At 41.8% G+C, this 19,801-nt stretch overlaps 1 protein-coding gene across 4 annotated transcripts in view; it reads left to right on the top strand.

Moving 5' to 3' along the window:
- DNMBP (dynamin binding protein) overlaps positions 1-19,801 on the top strand; it is a 107,702-nt gene that overhangs the window by 32,020 nt on the left and 55,881 nt on the right. For all 4 annotated transcript variants that reach the window (XM_072739757.1, XM_072739756.1, XM_072739754.1 and 1 more), the window contains 3 exons: positions 2,796-2,950; positions 4,893-5,015; positions 15,696-17,708. In XM_072739757.1, coding sequence (XP_072595858.1) covers positions 2,806-2,950; positions 4,893-5,015; positions 15,696-17,708 — 2,281 coding nt within the window. In that variant the 5' untranslated portion in view covers positions 2,796-2,805. The remainder of the gene's footprint in view (positions 1-2,795; positions 2,951-4,892; positions 5,016-15,695; positions 17,709-19,801) is intronic.

Here is a 19,801-nt window from a genome sequence, read left to right as displayed (position 1 = left end):
GCAAAATATTATGCTTGTTTAAAAAAAATATTTATGACACCACCCTTACAGGGAAATCTGACATCTGGCAACTTTAGCTATTTGGAAGACAGCCAGAAAATAAGAAAGTGGCCTCAGAGCACATAAAAAAATAACTGTTGAAAAACTCTAGCTAGCTAACACATGTAGTTTACCACCACAGAAGAGTTAGCGTTTCCTGTGGAGCTTGTTTACTTTTTATTTATCTGGAAACTTCTGATAATTTGGGCGGGGTCTGTGTGGCCTTCTTTCCCCAGCAGAGTAGAAACAGCATTCTAGAAAGAGGATAGGAAAGCTGACAGAGGATGTTACTGATAGCAAAGGAATGGCTGACCTCAAAAGAGAAAGACCCAAAAGGCCTACAATACTGGTATTATCACAGTAGAGTAATGTATGGTCTTCATAATGAACTTGCATCCATCAGTGAAAGAGTAAATTAGGTTCAGTGTCTTTCCTATTGAATAAGGCAGAGAGGTTAAAAAAAAAAAAGAAGAAAGAAGAAGAAGGCACAGAGGTATATAATGTCTATTTTTAAACATGGTCAAAGCCAAACCAAGTTTTGACAAGTTGAAATGATAAATTCTATGGTGTTTCTATCCTTGAAATAGCACATTCTCTGGTGATGATATATCAGTGAGACAGATTTGAGCTTGTAGCTGATTATGGAAATAATGTTAGGAATAGCTGCTAACATTTATTGAGCACCTCCTGTATCAGCCCTCTCCTAGTGCTTTCACACTATTAGCATACTGTCTCTTTAGAGCCAGTCAGATCTGGGTTTCCATTTCCATTCCATCTGACTTACTGCATGCCCTTGGACAGATTATGTCACCTCTCTGAACCTGTGTCCTCATCTGCAAAATGGAAATCAATAATATACGAGAGGATTGTTGTGAGGACTCAATGAAGGAAGTACATAGTACAGTGCGTGGCACATAGTAAGTGCTCAGTAAATACTAGGCATTGTTATAATGATTTTCATCATTATCATCATCCTCTTGATGATTATTATGAACGTCTAATTATCCCCATTTTTCTGAACAGGAAACTAGTCCAGAGAGTTTAAGGAGTGTGTCCAAGGTGAAATAACTAATAAACAGTGGAGCTGGCATTTGAACTTTGGTCTCTGATTCCAGACCCGTAATTACTTTGCATTCATATTCTGACTCTTTAGCATGTGATTATAATTAGATTTTCATACTTAAAATACATGGCAGGAAAGGGCAGAGGATGTGGGGAATGTTACTGGCCACCTCTTTTTTCCACCATGGACCCAAGTCATCTCATGAAAAAAGTTCCGGTCACACAAAGATAAGCTCCTTTTACTCAACAGTACAAATTAAATATGCAGTGTTGAATAATGTTGCATAATCATCAAAATCTTAAAGGTACCCCACATCAATATACTCAATTATTTATTAGGTGCCTAACATGTTTGTCCATATCACTGTTTCCTTAGATAATAAACTCAATGGAGCTTTAACTATTTTTTTAAATTAAGCATTTAGCACTCTTTGATGTCATCATAGTTATATATGAGATGAAAGTTAGAAACCTCATCTCTAACAACACCAGCTAGATCCTTGAGGTAAATAAAGGAGAATAGACTTGAGGCCTGACACTATGGAGAGCGTTAGCTGCTCCATGTGAAAGATGTAGGGAGAGAGATTGCTAATCATGACTGAATGTTTACAGGTGAGCACATGCCCACTGGTTCCTCCCTTTCTGTTGCTTTAAATGCATACTTAGGCTCCCCAGGCACACATGTCAAGGTAACAGACACATCAACTTAGCATAGCACAGACACAGTAACAGCATGAGGATACTATGCAGGCTTGGCCAGTGGGTGTCTTTGAGCTGAAAACACATTCTTGATCTGGTGTAGTGTATATACTAGATCTTGTATAGAGGTGTCACTTTTATATCTCCCTTGTTCTTTTCATGGATTCCTATTTTTCAGTATGTTTTAAATCTCTGTCTTTGAGGTATGATCCCACATCCTTTTTTTTTTCTTTCTTTCTTTTTTTTTTTTTGCAGTAGGGAGGAGCCAGAATGCCCTGAGCCTGAATCCTGGCCTTGCTCCTATGAACTCTGAGCTTAGACAAATTAAGTTTTCCAACTTGCTGATCATAAATATTCTAATCTTTAAGATAATTCTGGGGAAATAAATGAAATGCCATATTTAAAATCTCTGCTTTGGGGGCACCTGGGTGGCTCAGTGTTTGAGCATGTGCCTTTGGCTCAGGTTGTGATCCCAGGGTCCTGGGATTGAGCCCTGCATCAGTCTCCTCACAGGGAGCCTGCTTCTACCTGTGCCTATGTCTCTACCTGTGCCTATGCCTCTCTCTCTGTGTCTTTCATGAGTAAATAAAAAATCTTTAAAAAATATAAAATCCCTGCTTTGTAAATACCTCTTAAAAGTACCATATTGCCTGTACTTGAAAAATGTGAATTTCCTTATTGCCTTCTTCAAGCATGTTGAGAAGTCTGCATTTACCAACTTGTACCTTTTCTGTCACTCCTAGATAAAGATCACTTTTTTCCCCCCAATTCCAGGATTGCCTTGAGAATCAAATGAAAAATATATGAGGAAATTATTATTTTTGTGAGATAGTACTTCAATTTCTTTAAAAGTATAAACTACAAACTTTATATTTGCTTAGCTTTGACTTGATTCTGTCTTTTGATCTTAAGCGTTGTCCTTCTCAAGATATTGACCTATATCCCAATGTCTTAAATAGTTATGCTTTCCAATTTCTTTTGACCTATTTTTCCAGGTTATAAAACATGGAGGCTGGCTCAGTGGTTCGAGCCATCTTTGACTTCTGCCCCAGTGTATCAGAAGAACTACCGCTCTTTGTGGGAGATATTATTGAGGTGTTGGCCGTGGTGGATGAATTTTGGCTTCTAGGAAAGAAAGAGGATGTTACAGGTAAGGGGCCCCTAATTCCTTGGGTACAAAATAGAGCATAAGCCCTCCTTTCTTTCCATATTAAAAATAAAGATTAGGGATGCCTAGGTGGCTCAGCGGTTGAGGGTCTGCATTCGGCTCAGGGCATGATCCTGGAGTCCTGGGATCAAGTCCCATGTTGCACTCCCTTCAAGGAGCCTGCTTCTCCTTCTGCCTATGTTTCTGCCTCTCTCACTGTGTCTCTCATGAATAAATAAATAAAATCTTAAAATAAAAATAAAGGTTAAATGGGAGGCCGAAGTCAAATACACTTCAGAATCCTTTTGTGTTTTTTGTTATGTCTTTACTGTGGTTTCTGCCAGTGAGGAGAGAATGTTTGTTATCGTTCCATCTCTCCTTATCAGTTCCTTCCAAAGGTTGAGATGGTTCGATACCAGCTGCCCCCAGCCCAGTTTTCTATTCACATGTTTACCTAGGTCTTTATCCTTTGTACTCAGAGCTGTTGCTTCCCTTCTGAAAATATGTGTTACTTCTTTATTCAGAACCCTGTTGTTTGCCATTACTTTTCACTACCAGTCTTTATCTCTGATTTATGGGACTTAAGTTCCTCCCCACCATGTTTTCTCTAGCCATCTATCTTCTTCCAACATTTTCTACCCTTTATTTCACTCTTCTCAAGGGAGCATGATGCACCCTGTTCACTCCTTCCTAGATCCATGGTTGGTCCAAATAGCTACCTTCCATTTCTTATGCACCTGGTTTCCTTTCTTCTATTCTTTAAAATATACATTAACACCGATTTCTTTCATTAATTAGCCTAGGGAAAGGTGGAAGTTTTTACCACACACTGTGCTCTTGTGTTAAATCTAGTCCTTAATTTATATATATTTATGTAAGTTAGGGCTGAAGTTTGTTATATAATCCTTTGAACAGACTCTGGACACTTAACCCATATTTGGGAGATAGTAGATTATTCCCCAGTAGAAATGGTAGCTCAGCTAAGACAAACATGATGAGTAAGATTTAGCAAGGCAAAGAGGATAGATAGATAGATAGATAGATAGATAAATAGATAGATAGATAGATAGAGCTGCTTATCCAAAGGCCCTGGAATGACCAAGAACATGGAGAGTCTGAGAAAAGCTCAACATGGCATGCAGTGTGAAAGGTTGAGGGAGGCAAATGGTGCTGGGGAGAGCCGCAGGAGCTAGATCGCAGAGGACAGAGTGTGCCATGATGAGGAGTTATGGAATGGGATACAATACAGGTGCTTTTTAAACTTCATCAGAGATGAAGTTTAGAAAACTCACTGCTACAGATTGGAAAATGATAGGAAAGGGCAAAACAAAGGATAGGGAGGCAGACTGGGAGTTGTTGAAATAACCCGGGTGAGACATGCTGCTGGCTTGGACCAACATGGTAGGTCTGGAGATAAGTGGAGGATACAAGAGATATTTAGAAGGTGGAATCCATTCTGATGCTTTCCAACTGACAGACTCTGTCTATCTACTACTACCCGTAAAATCCCTACCGATCTTCAGATTCAGATGCAAGCTTTTTCAGTGAATTTTTAAAATTCTTCCTGAACAACTTTCTACCTTTTGTAACTTCCATAGTGATTTGTGCACCTTTAGTATGTCACTAGATTTCAGCATGGAATTATTGCTTGTGTCTGAATTAGATTTTAAGACCTTTGAGAGCCAATACCATCTTACCCATTTTGCCCTCTGCAGGGTGCCCTGTGTAGAGTGGCAGCCAATTAATGCTGATTGGATCAAATTGCATTCTCTGGGCTCTACATGCATCAAACTTTGTGCACTGTACTTTTTTGACAGTAGATTCTCCAATTACGAGTACTCAGTTTTTAATTCAGTGTCTATAAATGGACTCGGAAGTTATTTTGTCTTGGTACACAGACAGAAAATGAAATTTCAACATTGGAAATGTTTGCTTTTATTTTCAGGGCAGTTCCCCAGCAGTTTTGTGGAAATTGTGACCATTCCCAGTCTAAAAGAAGGAGAGAGGCTGTTTGTCTGTATCAGTGAATTTACGTCCCAAGAATTGAACAGTCTTTCCCTCCATCGAGGTAAGTTGGCCATTCAAGAGTAGACTATTTTTTAAGGATTTTACTTATTTAGTTGAGATAGAAGGAAAGAGTGAGAGAGAGAGCACGAGCAGAGGGCAAAGAGGGGGAGAAGCAGACTCCCCGTTGAGCAGGAAACCCAATGTGGGGCTTGATTCCAGGACCCTGAGTTCATGTCCTGAGCCAAAGGTAGACACTTAACTGATTGAGCCATCCAGGCACCCCAGGAATAGACTGTTTAAAATAAGATTAGTTGGGGCACCTGGGTAGCTAAATTGGTTAAGCATCTGACTCTTGATTTCGGCTCAGATTATGACCTCAGGCTTGTGAGATAGAGCCCCATGTCAGGCTCCATGCTCAGTGGGGAGACTGCTTGGGTTTCTTTTCCTCTTCTGCCCCTCCCCACTTGTGCACATGTGCTCTCTCTCTGTCTCTAAAAAATAAACAGGATTAGTGGAGTTGACCCATTTTGACAACTAGATCTCTTTTGGAATTTTTTTAAGTGTCTAACCTCTGGAGATCTTAGTTATAGCAAGATTGTGCTGACAATAATATGCCTTATATTTGCATAGCATTTTGTAATTTCCATTGTATTTTCTCACAAATACATTCTAATTTGATCCTCACCACAGTGCTGGGAGGTAGCAAAGTAGATATTATTAACTGCATTTAATAAATAATGAAAATGAGTTTCAAAGAATGTTACCTGCAGGTAAGAACTTTTGGTCTCAGGAGATGAAGTCATGTCACCTGATTATAAGTTCAGCATTCTTTTTCCACTGTATGAACTTCTAAAGATGGACTCTAAACCATTTCACCAGGGATGCTAGGGTGGATCAGTGGTTGAGCGTCTGCCTTGGGCTCACGACGTGATCCCGGATCCCTGGATCAAGTCCCACATTGGGCTCTCCACAGGGAGCCTGCTTCTCCTTCTGCCTGTGTCTCTGACTCTCTCTCTCTGTGTCTCTCATGAATAAATAAATCTTAAACAAAAATGAACCATTTCACCAAATATATTTAAGTCCACACATTTCTGCATAAGCACAGAAACCAAGAATGTTTATGATCAGTGCAATTTTGTGATGAGTCAGGACAGCCAGCAAAATGGTAGAATTTATTTGGCATGTTATTAATATTGTTACTTGTTCTTTTGAGCATGGCCCTAAAGGGATAGGCTTAATTTCTTAAACCATGTGCACATATGAGAGAGACAGGTCAGAAGTGGGGAAAGACAGGACCTAGCAAACTTCCCTAACCTTTAGGAGAAGAAGGAATATCGGATTTGGATCTCTATCCTCAAATCTATTTTGAGAGTTTCTTACACTTCACTTTACACTGACCCTCTACCTCTTTTCTGAACAGCTCCTTGTTAATCAGTATTGGGAAGGCAGAAAGAAATAGATCAAGATGTTATAGCAGGGAATTTCTATCTGCCTGTACTCACAGCCCTCCCACTGCCGGGGGCGGGGGGGGGGGGGGGGGCTGTCATTCATGTCAGACCAGAGGGAATAGGAGAAAAGTCCAGAGTACAGTGGCTTCGATCAGAGCTCTGCAGAGGATATGGGTGGCATAGATTTGTCCTTTCCTATACCTGGTTCCTGGAGCAAATAGTGGGCATAAGAAAATACTCTGTAGGAATATGCAAGGTCTATAACATTTGGGGAACTTGAGGATGTGGCTTCTAGAATTAGCTTTTTTGCTTCATAATCATATCTTGTGTCATCTAGTTTTAGATACTAAAAAGAAAGATTTTCTGCTGAATGCCTTCTCTGGGAGGACTGGTCTCATGGGTTGTTCTGAACTTGTTTGGAGTTAAAATCCACCTCAGGAATCTCAGGGCCACCAAAATGATTTCTCAGGAAGACCCTAGGCATGGACCTTTCAGCCATGAGCTTCCTGAACCAAGACTGACTCAAACTAAGGCTGGGTCCTGGAATCTGTAGATGTTATCCTGAGTAGGATGGGAAGGAAGGAAGAGGATGCAGCAGGGGCAATACATAGGAAGCAACTAGAAAGAGATAGGCTGTCAGTGGTTTTATCATCTCTTCCCTGATGCTCTCCTGCCAATAAGTGCACTGACTATTCAGCTCTCTTTCCTTCTGTTTTTACCTTTCTTTTATCTCCATGTCTTCTGATTTGAACAAATAAGCCTTTGAGAATGGGAAAGTTAGATGTACCTCTACAATTTGTTTCTTTTGGGAAGTTTAGCATGAGACGCAGAAATGCTATTAACTTCCCTAGTTTTCTGTTCGTGACAGTCCACATTAACAGATAGTAGTTTTACTAGTTGGAAACAAAATCAGTACAAAATGAAAGTATTGTTTTATACCACATATAATTTGGAAGATTTGAGTCTAGGCTTTTCAATTTTCAAGTCTGGTGCTTAGAATGGCCCTTTTACTTCTTAGACTGAAAATTTTTTCCATTAGATCAGTATCTCAGCTCATGAGTAGCATATGTTCCTCGATCCCTGCTTTCTAGTACTATTAATCCTGTTTCCTGTTTCTTTATCTTAGTACCTTCAGTGTAGCAATGAAGCTCTCCTATTCTGTGTAAATAATATTTTTGGTGATTTAATATATGTCAGGAGGGGATTTGAAAACCTTAAGAGCATGTGGGATGGTTTGAGACTTGTTTTATTGTACCATGCTGCCTTAGGTAATTGTTATCGACTTACCTTTCAGAAATATCATTGGGGTTAATAGAAAAGATGACATTTTAATTGCAAATTATATTATTAAAGAAATATATGTGGGGCACGTGGGTGGTTCAGTCGGTTGGGCATCTTCCTTAGGCTCAGGTCACGATCCCAGAGTCCTGGGATCGAGCTCTTCTCTGGGCTTCCTGCTCAGTGGAGAGCCTGATGCTCCCTCTCTTTCTGCTATTCCCACAGTTTGTGCTCTCTCTCTCTGTCAAATAAATAAAAAATCTTAGAAAAAAATATATGGGTTTAGATATATTGAGAGCAGGCAATATAAATTAGGAGATAAGAACTCTGATGGCCCTAGATGTAAATACAATTCCACAATTCCATCGCTATGACTTTAGGTTAGTTACTTGCATTCTCTCAGCCTCAGTGGGATACTAATATCTAACTCAGGTAGTTGTGAAGGCTGCATGAGGTTATATATATAAAGCATCTGGCACAAGGTAGGCACGCATTTAAGATGAGCTATCTTTATTATTCTTAACCTAGGATTCTTGGACTTCATAGATATGCTTTGGGGGCCTTGTTTCCTGATAATTACATGAAGGTTTGTGTATATGGACATTTTCCCAGGGAGATTATATCTGGAATTGGAATCACCAGTAGTTCTTCCAGCAGGTGTCACTCTTTCTCCTTTCCACAAAGCTCTCCAATTGTTTTGAACTGTTTTCTGTCGTTTGAGTTATATTTAAACTCAGAAACAAGGCTATCTTTGTATATCTTCTTTGGAAAAATGCCTATTCAGACCCTCTGCCCATGTTTTAATCGGATTGTTCTTTTTTTTGGTGTTGCGTTAAGTTCTTTATGTATTTTGGATATTAACCTCATCAGATACGTCATTTGCAAATATCTTCTCCCATCCAGTAGCTTGCTTTTTTATTTTGTTGATGGTTTCCTTCACTGTACAAAAGTTTTTTATTTTGATGTACCAAAAGATATATGAAAAGAGGCTCAACATTACTAATCATCGGGGAAACACAATCAAAACCACAATGAGATAATACCTTATACCTGTCAGAATAGCTAAAATCAAAAAGACAAGAAATAACAAGTGTTGGTGAGGATGTGGGAAGAAAAGGAACTCTTGGATACTGTTGATGGGAATGTAAATTCCCATCAGCCACTGTGGAAAACAGTGTAGAGCTTCCTCAAAAAGTTAAAAACTAGGGGCACCTGGGCGGCTCAGCTGGCCAAGCATCAGACTCTTGGTTGCAGCTCAGGTCATGATCTCAGGGTCATGCATCCTCTCCCTCTGCCTGCCACCACCCCCCACCTCTCTTCCCCACTTGCACTTGTATGCACACATGCATATGCTCTCTTTCTCTCAAAATGAAAAAACAAACATAGAAACACCACATGATCCAATAATTCCAATAATTTACCTAAAGAAAGCAAAAACACTGAGCTGCCTGGGTGGCTCAATCAGCTAAGTTTCCAGCTCTTAGTTTCCGGTCAGGTTGTGCTATCAGGGTTGTAGGATCGTGTGATCAAGCCCCACATGGGGCTCCGTGCTCTGTGTGGAATCTGCTTGGGATTCTCTCTCTCCCTCTCCCTCCCCCTTTCCTCAATGTGCACATGCGAGCGTGTGCTCTCTATCTCTCAAATAAATAAATAAGTAAATAAAATCTTTTTTAAAAAACCACTAACTTGAGGGATCCCTGGGTGGCGCAGCAGTTTGGCGCCTGCCTTTGGCCCAGGGCGTGATCCTGGAGACCCGGGATCGAATCCCACGTCGGGCTCCCGGTGCATGGAGCCTGCTCCTCCCTCTGCCTGTGTCTCTGCCTCTCTCTCTCTCCCTCTCTGTGACTATCATAAATAAATAAAGATTTAAAAAAAAAAAAACAAAAAAAAAAACACTAACTTGAAAAGATATGTGCACCTATATGTTTATTGCAGCATTATTTACAATAGCCAAGATATGGAAGCAACCTAAGTGTCTGTTGACAGATAAATGGATAAGGAACACGTGGTAAATATATACAATGGGATATTATGTGGCCATAAGAAAGAATGAGATTGTGCCATTTGTGGCAACATGGATAGATCTAGAGAGTATTATGCTAAGTAAAATAAGTCAGACTGAGAAAGACAAATACCAAATGAATTCACTCATATGTGGAATCCAGAGAAGCAAATGAATAAACAAAACAAAAAAGCAGAATCAAGCCTCTTAATACAGAGAACAAAGTGGTGGTTGCCAGAGTGGTGGAGTGGTAGAGGGATGGGCAAATTGCATGAAGGAAGTGGGAGGTACAGGCTTCCAGCTATAGAATGAAGAAGTCACAGGGATAAGGCTCAGCATGAGGAATATGGTCAGTGGTACTGTGATAACCACATATGGTGACAGATGGTAGGTATGCTTGTAGTGAGCATAGCATAGCATGTAGAGAAGTCAAGTCACTGTGCTGTACACGTGAAACTAATTTAACATTGTGTGTTAATTCTACTCAAATAGAAAAACTTTTTAAAGAGAGAAAAACAGGGTTTCCTCTTAGAAGGATCAGTGCAGTTGTCCAGGGCCACTGACTGTCTTAAAAATAAACAGAAGAAGAAAAAAACAAAAAAACAAAAATGAAAGTATGACAAGGAAAATACAGAGAAAGAGGAGATAAAAAAGCTAGTGGGAGTGATGAAATACCATTAATCATTGCCTCATATAACACAGAATGCCTATAACCTTGTTTCCAGGCCACTTCCCACCCTCAAAATAGACCAATTAGAAATAAATTCATAAATTTATTGTTATTTTTAAATTAAGTTTTAAATTTAGTTCCAATATAGTTAACATACAGTGTTATATTAGTTTCAGGCTACAATATGGTGACTCAGCGATTCTGTACATTACTCAGTGCTCATCATGATAAATGTGCTCCTCATCCCCATCACCTATTTCACCCATCCCCCCACCTCCCTCCCCTCTGATAACCATCAGTTTGTTCTCTGTATTTAAGAGTCTGTTTCTTGGTTTGTTTCTCTCTTTTTTAAAGGTCACGACCTGAGCCACCCAGGTGCCCCTCATTTGTTTTATTTCTTAAATTCCACGTATGAGTGAGATCACATGGTAATTTTTTCTGACTGCCTTATTTCACTTAGCATTGTGCCCTCCACAGCTCTATCCATGTCGTTGCAAATGGCAAAATTTCTTTCTCTTTTATGGCTGAATCTGAATAATATTCCATTGTGTGTATTATATCTTCATCCATTCATCTATCAATGGATATGGAGGCTGCTTCCATAATTTGACTGGATAATTCATAATTTGTAAATATTGCTGCAATAAGCACAGGTGTGAATATATCCCTTTGAATAAGTGTTTTTGTATAGGGGGTAAGTACCCCAGTAGTGCAATTATTGGATCATAGGGTAGTTCTATTTTTAACTTTTTAAAGACTTAATTTATAAATAACCTGATAAATGATATAGCACCCGTGCCCTAAGTCTGTGATGCCATGTGTGTGACATACGAGGGTAGGTTCTGTAATGGCTTATATGGAAATCTAAGTAACATGTGTGGTCAGTCTCCATAAAGCACATAGTATCTTGGGTATTATGATTAGGGTGGGAGGCACCTAATACTACAGAGTCAGACTATTTGTATTCAGATTCTAGGAAGACTTGCATTTGTTCTTACCATCTTATTCCTTTTTTTTTTTTTTTTAAGATTTTATTTATTTATTCATGAGAGACACACAGAGAGAGGCAGAGACATAGGCAGAGGGAGAAGCAGGCTCCCTAATGGGAGCCGGATGTGGGACTCGATCCCGGAACTCCAGGATCATGCCCTGAGCCAAAGGCAGACACTCAACTGCTGAGCCCCACCCAGGCGTCCCTTACCATCTCATTCCTAATGCATTTTTAAAAATATTTTATTTATTTATTCATGAGAGACTGAGAGAGAAAGGCAGAGACGCAGGCAGAGGGAGAACCAGGATCCACACAAGGAGCCTGATGCGGGACTCGATCCAGGGCCACAGGGTCACGCGATCACGCCTTGAGCCGAAGGCAGCCTGACGCCCAATCACTGAGCCACCCAGGCATCCCTCCTAATGCATTTCTTGTTTGAGTAAAAAAATCCAACCAAGCAGCCTGTGGCTGGGATTAACTGCATGAGTGAAAGCCTCAGGTTGGCCCTAAGGGTCACCACACTTCCTATTTTTCTATTTTCAAAGTCTGGGCACTCTCTTCCAACAGTTCCTCATATTGTTTCAGAAGTCTGGAAATGACCACTAGGTAGCCTCCATCCCTCAGGAATCTAAGATGCCAAAGGAATAGCTGCATGACTCTTTCTGATAAAAATGAGAGATTTGTGCAAAAACCTCAGTGCTAGGGCAGCCCGGGTGGCGCAGCGGTTTAGCGCCGCCTGCAGCCTAGGGCGTGATCCTGGAGACCCGGAATGGAGTCCCGCGTCGGGCTTCCTGAATGGAGCCTGCTTCTCCCTCTGCCTGTGTCTCTGCCTCTCTCTCTCTGAATAAACCAATAAATCTTCAAAAACAAAACAAAACAAAACAAAAAACCTCAGGACTCAGCGACAAAATAAAAGTGTTAAGCAAAATTATCTCTCAGGTGCTTTTCAGGATCTAAACTGTGATTTTTTAAAAATTCACGTTTTTATATAGAAGTAGCCAACAGTCTGCCAGGTAATAAAGCTTATCAAAACAATCGCCCAGCTGAAAATAGGAAAAGCAAGCCCTAGTCTGATGGTTTCCTGGAGATCTGGCAAAGCAAGGAAAATATTATAACCCTATAGCTTTAGGAAAGCCAGTTCATTTAAAAGCCAGAGGAGTGGAACTTGTGGCCACCTTTTATTCTTCTTCTTCACCAAAAGGCCTATTGTGCCTATTGTGTCTCCAATTCTGGAGTTTCTGGTTCTGGTTCTGATGGAATAGCCTTAGAGTTAGTGGGTTGAAAAATCACTTGTATAATTCTCAGGACTCCAAGCTCTAACCAATCACTATTGAGTCATAAATTAAAGGAATATAGAAACAGATAATCAAGACCCTATTTTTCAAGAATATCTAAGCAAAACATATCAAATCAGTGAGAACATATTGGTTGCCTTCCACCAACTGCAAAAGCTTACATTATATGCTGTATAACATATAAAAATACAAGTGCCAAAATTAATGATGTAAACGATCATTTCTTTAGTAGGCTACAGATGACCAAGATGAATGTGGATTTCCAAGGTGTCTTGGAGAGGTATGCTAGGGTTTCAGATGGACAGGCTTATGTAGGAGCTAATGAAAATGCCCTTGTGTGGAATAGGGTCTCATAGGTGAGATATTGGCTGACTGGGGTGGGGGTGAGAGGTAGTGGATGCCAGGTTGCACTGAGGTAAAAACATAAAAAAAAAAAAACATACCCAGGTTAGACTGATACTTAGTTACTAAACTAACTAAATCTCTTTAGAGAGTGTCTGGAGCAAACATATATTTCAGATAATAAGAATAGGATTTTTAGAGAAGAATCCTATAAGAGTAGGAAGAAGCTTTCATGCCTTGTGGGACAAGTTTGAGCAGGAGAGGGATGTGATAAGATTGGTACATTGATCAGCTTAGTTTGGCATAAATCATTTGGAAGAGGCTGGAAGAGACAAAGTCTGGGACAAGGTAAGAGAGTGAGATGATGGGGCACCTGGGTGGCTCAGTGGTTGAGCATCTGCCTTTGGCTCAGGGCATGATCCCGGGGTCCTGGGATCAAGTTCTGCATCAGGCTCCCCCCAGGGATCCTGCTTCTCCCTCTGCCTGTGTCTCTGCCTCTCTGTGTGTCTCTCATGAATAAGTAAATAAAATCTTTAAAAAAAGAAAAGAAAAGAGAGTGAGATGATGATTGTTGGACTACGTGGTAGCAAGAGCAAGTAATAAGTGGAAACAGTTTCTGCAAGAAGATATTAAAGGGAGAGGAAACGGGTGGCTCAGTCAGTTAAGTGTCTGCCTTCGGCATAAAGTCATGATCTTTGAGTCCTGGGATGAGCCCCAATTTGGGCTTCCTGCTCAGCAAGGGGTTCTTCTCCCTCTCCCTCTGCACCCCTCTCTGCCCTGCTTGTGCTTGTGTGTGCTCTCTCTCTCTCTCCCTCGCTCATTCTCAAATAGATAAAATCTTTTTTTTTTAAGGCATATAAGAAAATATTAAAGGGAAAGAGGAAGCTAGCAGCCTGGAGCCAGTTTTGGAGGGAAGATATGATTAATTTATTTGGGACTTGGAGTTGAAGAATCATTGTCGTTATCAAATGGACATGGAACACTTGATATGTGAAAGGCATTGTATCCAAGTCAGGAAATACACGAGATAAGTGGTACCTGCCATTAAGGAATATGTGATTCACTTGGTGGGAAGATAGGACAGACTTGATTTGTTTATACATCAAGAGCATGCAAGTTGATACCCTAAACGATAATCCAATTTCAAAATATGCTTGACTATAAAAGGACTTACATGGCTTTGTTAGGTGCTCTGCTGTCCTGGTCTTATTTTCCTTGGGCTGATTCCATTCCCTGATCACCTCTGCTGATGAAAGTGAAGTTGACTAGGTGTTGAGGAAGTTTAAAAAAGGTTAAAACTGATAATTCACAAAATGAACAATCCATCATCAGATAATTAAGCGTTTGTTATAAAACAATTTATTACAAAACTATAGAGTAGTTCCTTAAGTTGCGGGGGGGGGGGGGGGAATCCTCTAAAACTGAGTTTTAACTTCATTTTCTTCCAGAATCACTGTGCCCTATCCTTCCTTTACCTTACTTCATTCAACAGTAATATAGATACTAACTGGTCAATTTACATTTTTGTGAAGTTAACCTGAAACATCGACATTGGAACTATTTTCAAAAACAAAAGTACTGATTGCTAGAACATGCTTTTAGGATTTCATTATGATGTATTGTCAGGGTAAGGATAGTTCAAAACGGCTTCTGGAAGAAGTAAATGAAGAGCTTGTTGCCCACACCCTGTACTGCCATCAAAGAAACCATTCCTGAAGATTTCTTTCATTGTTTCGTATTTGCTACTGATAGCAGTTAGTATGAGAGAGCCGATGCATCTGTACAAAGGATTTTAGTGGACATGTGTATATTCTTTATCATTTATAAACTAATCCAATGGCATAGACTGTAAGAACATTGTTTATAGTGGTGTTTTTCAAACTTCTTGGTCCTAGGAGCCTTTTATACTCTTAAAAGTTATTGAGGCACTAAAGAGCTCTTGCTTATGTGGGTCTGTTGATATTTGCAATGTGAGCTATTAAAACGGAAATTTTAAAAAAGTTTATTAATTCATTTTTTAAAACCTATTTTTTAGGAGTTTATTTATTCATGAGAGACACAGAGAGAGAGAGGCAGAGGCATAGGCAGAGGGAGAAGCAAGCTCCCCACAGGGAGCCTGATGCGGGACTCCATCCTCAGGAACCCAGGATCATGCCCTGAGCTAAAGGCAGATGCTCAGCCACTGAGCCACAAGGGCACCCCTAAAACCTATTATATACTAACATAAATAGCATATTTTTAATGGAAAACAATCAGTTTTCTAACAAAATATAGTGAGAAGAGTATCATTGGTTTACATTTTTGCAAATTTGATTTAATAGAAGAGAGCTAGATTCTCATATTTGTATTTATATTCAATCTGCTATGATATATTGTTGTTTTAACTGAAGTATATGTAAAATGTATGAAGAAAATATGATAGTTTTGACTTTCCAGACTCTCTGAAAGGATCTTGGGGCTCCCCCAGGATGCCATGGACCACATATTGAAAACTCCTGGTTTACAGCACTGTGCACTGTGTTATCACTAAATTGTCAAAATTCACTAAATTGTCACTAGTTCTCCCAATTACCAAAAGTATTGTGCCCTTAAAACTCCAGAGGTATATTTTCCTGAATCTGATAGATGTTTAAAATGATGAGTTGTTTTATTAGTTACAGTAATGTTCTTCTCGGGAGATGACTTAAGTCATTATCTTTGCTTCTCTTTCTTCAGGTGATCTGGTGATTCTCGATGATGCTCCCACTGCCAGCTGGCTGCAGGGCCGAAGCTGCTGGGGTGCCCGCGGCTTCTTCCCATCCTCATGTGTGCGGGAGCTCTGCCTCTCCTCACAGAGCCGGCGGTGGCACTCCCAGAGTGCCCTGCTCCAGATTCCAGAATACTCAATGGGACAAGCCCGGGCACTGATGGGGCTTTCAGCCCAGTTGGATGAGGAGCTGGACTTCAGAGAAGGGGATGTGATTACCATCATTGGAGTTCCTGAACCAGGCTGGTTTGAAGGGGAATTAGAGGGCCGAAGAGGCATTTTTCCAGAAGGGTTTGTAGAGCTTTTGGGGCCCCTTAGAACTGTGGATGAGTTGGTAAGTTCTGGAAATCACAATGACTGCATTATTAATGGTGAAGAAGAGACCCCTACAGGAGAAGAGGAGAGGGGGCCAGAGGAGGATGAGGAGCAGCCGGGGACCTATGGAATTGCCCTCTACAGATTCCAGGCCCTGGAGCCGAATGAGTTGGATTTTGAGGTAGGTGATAAAATCCGAATTCTGGGGACGCTGGAAGATGGCTGGCTAGAAGGATCACTGAAGGGCAGGACAGGCATCTTTCCTTACCGATTTGTGAAGCTGTTTTCTAAAACAAGAGCAGAGGAGACCATGGACCTGCCACAGGAAAGCAGCCCTACTGAAATCCCTGACACTTCCTTAGATTGTCGAGAGAACCCCTTAATGGTGGAGGGAAGGCACAAATCTCCTGAATATAAAGCAGAGAAGTCCAACTGTGTCATTTCTGAAACATCTGCTTCTCCCCTGGAGCATCTGACTTCTGAGTGTGAAGTACACAAAAGCTCTCATCAGGATGAGGGCACCTCACGGGGGCCCCCAAGAAGCCCAGGCTGGGGCCACGAACAGCCTCTTGCCAGACACTCTCCTGCAGAGGATCCTTCAGAGACGATCAACGGGGTTTCTTCCCAACCTCAGGTACCTTTTCGTCCCAGATGGCAGCAAAACCAGTATTATTCTACAACGGGAGGGGGCCACCTAAGCTCAGAGCAGTACTCTGACCCTCTTCCCGTAGAAGCCAAAGCGAAAGACTACTCCAGCCGGCCTCCCAGAGGAATGTACTCTCCACCAAAATCCTTTCAGAAGCCCGTGCCATCTCCTCACGGTAGCTCTTGTCCTTTGGCCCCTAGGGTGGTCAGACCTAGCCTGCTGAGCTCTCAGCTCCAGAGCATGGTTAGAGGTACTAAAAAGTACCACACACCCAAAGAAAATGCCTCCAGCTTTTGTTCTGCATCAGAGAGATCAGAAGTGAAGGCCGGTCTACAAGACAGGATGTTTGCAGCAGACTTGATGGCACTGGGGCAGGGAGGAGGCCACACTGACCTGGATTCTAAGTTGACACAACAGTTGGTAGAGTTTGAAAAGAGCCTGTCAGGACCCGGTGCAGAACCAGAGGCAATCTTGCGCCACTTTTCAATCATGAACTTTAACTCTGAGAAGGACATTGTCCGAGGTTCCTCAAAGTCAATCACCCCACAGGAGCTGCCCGAGAGGAGAAGAGCCCTCAGGCCCCCGCCACCGCGTCCCAGTACTCCAGCATCCACCTCCCCCCATGTGCTTCTTGACCAGAACCTGAAGCCGGAACCACCCTTGGCAATGCGACCCTCTCGCCCAGCTCCCCTGCCTCCCTCGGCACAGCACAGGGTGACTGCAGTCACCCCCGGGCTCTTCACCCCCGGGCTCTTCACCCACGCGAGCTGTGAGTCCCCAGAGAAGGAGGGCCCTGAGAACCTGGACCAGACTTTGGACCAGACTTCCCAGTGTCCACTCGTATTGGTGAGGATTCAGGAAATGGAACAGGACTTGGACATGTGTAGCCCAGCTCCAGAAGAGCCCAACTTAACATTGGAGGAGAAGCAAGATGAATCTCTAAGGGCTGAGACCCCTGAGGATCTTGAGTTCTATGAGAGCAACATTGAAAGTTTGAATATGGAACTCCAGCAACTCAGAGGTAAGTGACGACGAAGTACGAGGTACACATTCCTTGACATCCACAAGTCCACATAACAGCCTCCCCATGTTTTTCAGGGAGATGTTACCATCTTTGATTGACAAAGAATGAGTTGCTTTTTCATTACCTAATTTCTTACTCTGTCTCCCAATTCGACTGCTCTGTTTTGATATATCTTACGACTGTAGCCTCCTGACTTCACTTGCTGCTCAGATGGAGCAGCTGAGACCTCTGACATTTATACCTCCTGTGGTGCTAAGGCCTCCGTTGCAGTCCTATATGTGGGAGGTCCTGAGTATAATGACCTTCTTTAACCAGGCTCTAATAAGGATTAAAGACTTCTAGGCTAAGATTCATGAAAAAAACTCCATCTTATAACTTTGTGGTTTAAGGATTAGGTTTCAATAGTAACTGTAAGAGTTAACAATTATTAACTTGTTCATAATATGGGCTTGTTACCATTTGCTTGCACAAATAATCCACAGCCACCCTAAACGTCTTGGGATAATGCATAAATAAATGAGGAAGATAAGATTTGTAGAGAGTGAGTAGCTTACCAAGGGAGCTGGGAGCTCCTGTTTTTACTATAGTTTTCTGCTTTCCATCTTGTGTGTTCAAAAATTTTCTGTCCCTTACCTGAGGGGTGACTCACCAGCCTCAGGGGACTCCATTCATGTTCACCAGATTCACATGAGAAATAATTTCTAGAGGAGGAAGAGGCAAAAAGCAAGGCAACATCAGCAGTCTAGGGCCCAAGGACGACATGGCCATGTCACTTTGGGCAGGTGTGCCAGAGAGCTCTGAGCCCATATGTCATCAGGGCAGAAAACACTACTGGTGGGCCAGCTACACGGACTCCCTCCCCTCTACTTCAGACTGCTGAACGTGACTGAGAAAATAAGTTCCGAGGAGAAAGAGTATTTTGGGAAGGCCAGAAATTGAGTCATTTTCTGGAAGATGGAAAGCAGATGGTACTACAGAGAGGAGACTTCTATCTGAATATGCTCAGGAGAGGACTGCTCTACAAGGGAGCACAGGTCTGAGGGAGACCTGTGGCAGACTCAGAGGTGGGGCAGTAGGAGGGGGTCCTGGAGCAAATTTGGTGTGATGAGTTGGGGAAGAGCTAGGCCACTGAGGCCTCAGGTCACTGTGCTGATTGGGGGCGGGGATAGGGAGGTGGGGGCAGCAGCACTTACCCTCCAGGTGAAGCATGAGGAGGAGCGCTGGGGCAGGTCCTCAAAAGGTGAGCATGTAGGAGCGCCTGGCCAGCTCAGGTCAATTGGTAGAGCATGCAACTCTTGGTCTTGGGGTGGTGAGCTTGAGCCCCATGTTAGAGGTAGATTTTACTTAAGAAAAGGAATAGGGGGGCAGCCTGGGTGGCTCAGCAGTTTAGCACCACCTTCAACCCAGGGCCTGATCCTGGAGACCAGGGATCGAGTCCCATGTCGGGCTCCCTGCATGGAGCCTGCTTCTCTCTCTGCCTGTGTCTCTGCCTCTCTCTCTCTCTGTGTCTCTCTCATGAATAAATAAATAAAATCTTTATAAATAAATAAATAAATAAATAAATAAATAAATAAATAAATAAATAAATAAATAAATAAGAAAAGGATAGGGACGCCTGGGTGACTCAGGGGTTGAGCATCTGCCTTCCACCCGGAGCATGATCTTGGGTTCCTGGGATCAAGTCCCGCGTCAGGCTCCCTGCAGCAAGCCTGCTTGTCCTTCTGCCTCTGTCTCTGCTTCTCATGAATAGATAAATAAAATCTTAAAAAAAGAAAGAAAGAAAGGTAGGTGGCATTAAAAAAAAATGATCATTTAATATGAGTACCTGAAGTCCTGGGGGATTGCCAGATACTTGATGATTTCAGAGTGTCTGAAAAGGAATTCTAAGGGGATCTTGGCTCAGTGCTACATCCCCAAAGCCATAGCAAGTTCCAGGATCTTCCATTGCCTTCCATACTTGTAATATTTGAGATATACTGGTAAACTATTCTTGTATGAGATATACAGGTGGCAGAACTAAAGTGTTTCAAATTCTAGGTAGTGCGAATTTCTCAATAATGATGCTTTTTAGAGGTGTCTGGCTGGCTTAC

This window comes from Vulpes vulpes, chromosome 15 (assembly GCF_048418805.1).
Source record: "Vulpes vulpes isolate BD-2025 chromosome 15, VulVul3, whole genome shotgun sequence".
Classification (NCBI taxonomy): domain Eukaryota; kingdom Metazoa; phylum Chordata; class Mammalia; order Carnivora; family Canidae; genus Vulpes; species Vulpes vulpes.
Note: the sequence above shows the minus strand (reverse complement) of the source record. Positions and strands in the feature narration are given on the sequence as shown.